Below are 3,413 nucleotides of genomic sequence, written 5' to 3'. Positions count from 1 at the left end.
GACACCTGTGTCAGCTTAATGTGTGGGTCCAGACAGGTTATGAATAAGCAGGTGAATAACCTGTTAATAAACAGGTTGTAAAGTATTCTGTGATGGGAATGATCAGAGGTGTGACCCATGTTTATACAACGCCTGCAATACGTGATACACAGCGAGGCGTCCTGTCACCTTGACAGGGAGAGTGCAGTTTTGAGGGAGGACGAGAACAGGTATCTGGTGTTATAGCCCGTGGCTCTTCCGCCGCCCCGCCCGGGGAGCAGGGCTCTGCGCTGGGCCCCAAGAGGCATGTGTTTGTGACCGCACAACAAGCGAGCAGTGTTGTACTGAAAGGTTACACCCGGTATCAAATGTTACGGCCCATGATGCGTGACATGATAGCGACATGGCCGTCCCTACACAATGAATAGTGAGGCAACAGGTGTTATGTGTTTTTCTTTTGACTATTTACATCACGACTTGTTCTGTCGCCGACAGGGACACTGAGGTGCAATGAAATTGATTCGAGTTCTGTATTGTCGTTTTTGTCATAGGTTGATGGTCTGAATTGCACTTTGCGGTGATATCTACACAATAGGCCCCTGGAGCCCCGGGGCCTGCCCTAATCATTTTCTCTCTGTGCGATGCCTAAGAGTGACACGTGGCCCGGCAGTGTTGCCCCGGAACCCTCCAGCAGTAATATGGACAGTGCTGGGAGCTGTGACAGCGTGATCAGCACCAACTCTGGCTTTGTGAGTGCTGCTGAACATACGACTTGGGCTTTTATGGACAGGACAGTGAAACATTTAAGAAGAGAGGGGACAACTTGTGGCATTGGACCACAGGTGGGAATCGAACCCTGGTCACTACAAGGCGAATTGCATACATGGTCAGCACACTAGAGGATTTAACAACCTTACTGCCCCAAAAATAACTGCCACAATATTGAGATGAATCTACTGCAGACACATCAACTGTTGTTGCTGAAATTTTTAAAAGCGAGAGTCATATACACTATTTTGGATTTAGTTTATTTCTCTTCCGGAAGTGTATCTGAAAAACCTCAAAATGTGTTAAACATAGTTAAATATATTCAATATAAACTGTAGTGGAAGCTTATAGTAGATATGTGTGAGACCTGATGGACCTGATGTTTTTGAAATGAAGAGTTATTCCAAACTATATTGTCCTGTCAATCCGTGTTAAGTCTGTTAAATGTCCTTTGCCAAACAGCATTCTGCTGATGCAACAAAACACAGAAGTCACAGTGTCATTTGACATGCCTTTGCTAGCAAGGGAAGCTTGACCCATTTCTCAGACCTAACCTTGGCAACAACATAGCCCCAAATGGTTTAAAGAGGGCTTTTATAATAGGTTGGCCTTTGTAGAGTTCCTGTATCAGTGTAGGAACTGTTTCAGTCTACCTCTCCCTTACTGGTCGTCTCTTGTCTTTCGGGGAGACAGAGTGTGGACAGTCTGCAGCACCTGTCTCCCGCAGAGAGGGAGTGTCTTATGTATCTGGAGGAAACGATTGACTCTCTGGACGTGGATGAAGACAGCGGACTTTCCAATGACGAGCCAGAAACCTCCCATCAGGCAGCAGCGATAGCCAACCACCTCTCCAAAGCTGCGGATCAGAGCGGAGAAGGTATAATGCAACTCTTTTATATGTGATCATCTTCCGCTAATACTTTCATTTTATATGCCGCCAAAATGAAACACTAACTTAATGCTTTGTTGTTGCAGACTCTGAAAGGGACCAGGGCAGGCCTGTCCGTCATGGCGTGCCCACACCCCTTCTCCTGGCCAACGGTTTTGAGAACCTCCCACAGATGGCCCTGGCAGACGTCCATGAACCTAAAACCCCTGAGGTGCCAAACGACTCAAACGCTCCTCCGTTGGAAACAAAAACAGATTTGGAGACATCTAAGACACACTGTGAAGCACAAGAAACTGACTCCACAACCGACTCATTGGCTCCGCAAGCACAGATGTTGGCTTCAGAGGCCGATGGAGACTGTGACCTGTGTGCCCCCACGGATACCAAGCTGGAGCCCAATCAGTCCAGCCCGCAGCCCGAGACGGAGCTGATTTTGATCCCCCCTCCATCTGACTTCATGGATGAGCTAGGGTCTGAGCCACAAGCAGGTCCTAAGCCACAAGCAGGGCCTGAGCCACAAGCAGGGCCTGAGCCACAAGCAGAGCCTGAGCCACAAGCAGGGCCTAAGCCACAAGCAGGGCCTGAGCCACAAGCAGAGCCTGAGCCACAAGCAGGGCCTAAGCCACAAGCAGGGCCTGAGCCACAAGCAGGGCCTGAGCCTCAACCAGAGCCTGAGCCACAACCAGAGGAGTGCCCAGATCCACCCGTATCCGTGGAGAACCCCGTCAGAAGACAGCACGTTGATGTGGAAGAGTTGCGTAAGAGAGCCTCCAGCAAGAGAGCTCCTGCGAGCTGCGATGTCGTCCAGCCACCGGTCCCCGACCTGGCTGTGGCAGACAAGCCTGAGACTCCCAGTGCACCCCACTCCCAGACGATTACCACAGCCAACCTTCTCCCTGAGCATCTTGAGCCCAAGAGCCCACCTGCTGTGGCCCCCAAGCCCAAGAAACTTCCCTCCAACATCGTCTTCAAGTCCCACAAGGCGTATGCCGATGCTAACTTCTCCCCGCCTGCCAGTGACAGGATGCTGTCGGAGGCCCAGAAGATCCGCATGGAAGCGCTCATAAAGCTTGGTCTTCTCAAAGCCGAAGACGCAGACTTAGACCCACGCCCGAGTCTCTCTACTAGTCCCCACTCCAGGAGGTCTTGGGCCGCCCCCCTGTCTCCAGCAGCTCGGCAAACTCCCCCATCGCCTTCGATTCGAACGCCATCTCCTACTGTTTCCACTGTCCCACTGTCCCCTCCCTGGGCCAAGGTTTCCACACAGGCCAACGTGGCTTTGGCGCCGGCAGCCCAGGCCACAGATATTCTCCCAGTGCCTTTTGCTTTCAGTGACACCGGTGAACCAGTGTCACTACATCACAGCCAGGAAGCAGCTCCCGTCAAGATCATCATCTCAGAGCCCACTGTTAACACCGGTGTCAAATCGGCCACCCTTGTGCACCCTGGAACAGGCTTGAGTAGCCTCACGCCCAGCCCCAGGTCCAGTGAGGCGGGCTCCAACCACAGCCTTGGCGATCTGCGTAATGGCCGCCCGCGCCCCGCCTCTCTGGGCTCCGGGAAGGACTTTTCACATGTCAAGGCGGAGGCGTTAGCGCCCAGCGCTAAGGATGCTAGCACCAGGAGGTCCACTCCGGTAGCCCCCATCTCGCAGAACGCTGGAGAGGCCACGGGAGTGCCGCGCTACCACGGGGTCAGCGTGGTCATCTGCCCCCGCGCAGCGAACGACGAGGGCCGACGCCATGCCCTCAAGAAGCTGGGTCTGCTGAAGGACTAG

At 53.0% G+C, this 3,413-nt stretch overlaps 1 protein-coding gene across 1 annotated transcript; it reads left to right on the top strand.

The window, feature by feature from the left end:
• Window positions 1-620: 620 nt before the first annotated feature.
• Window positions 621-3,413, top strand: LOC311359889 (specifically androgen-regulated gene protein; the record flags this gene model as incomplete). Its single annotated transcript, XM_084479916.1, has 3 exons — window positions 621-728; window positions 1,441-1,624; window positions 1,723-3,413. The coding sequence occupies 3 exons, from the start codon at window positions 621-623 to the stop codon at window positions 3,411-3,413; spliced, it is 1,983 nt and encodes a 660-aa protein (XP_084336042.1).

Source organism: Micromesistius poutassou (genome assembly GCF_964030765.1).
Source record: "Micromesistius poutassou genome assembly, chromosome: 15".
Lineage (NCBI taxonomy): Eukaryota > Metazoa > Chordata > Actinopteri > Gadiformes > Gadidae > Micromesistius > Micromesistius poutassou.
The sequence above is the reverse complement of the archived record's forward strand: the minus strand, read 5'-3'. Positions and strand labels throughout refer to the sequence as shown.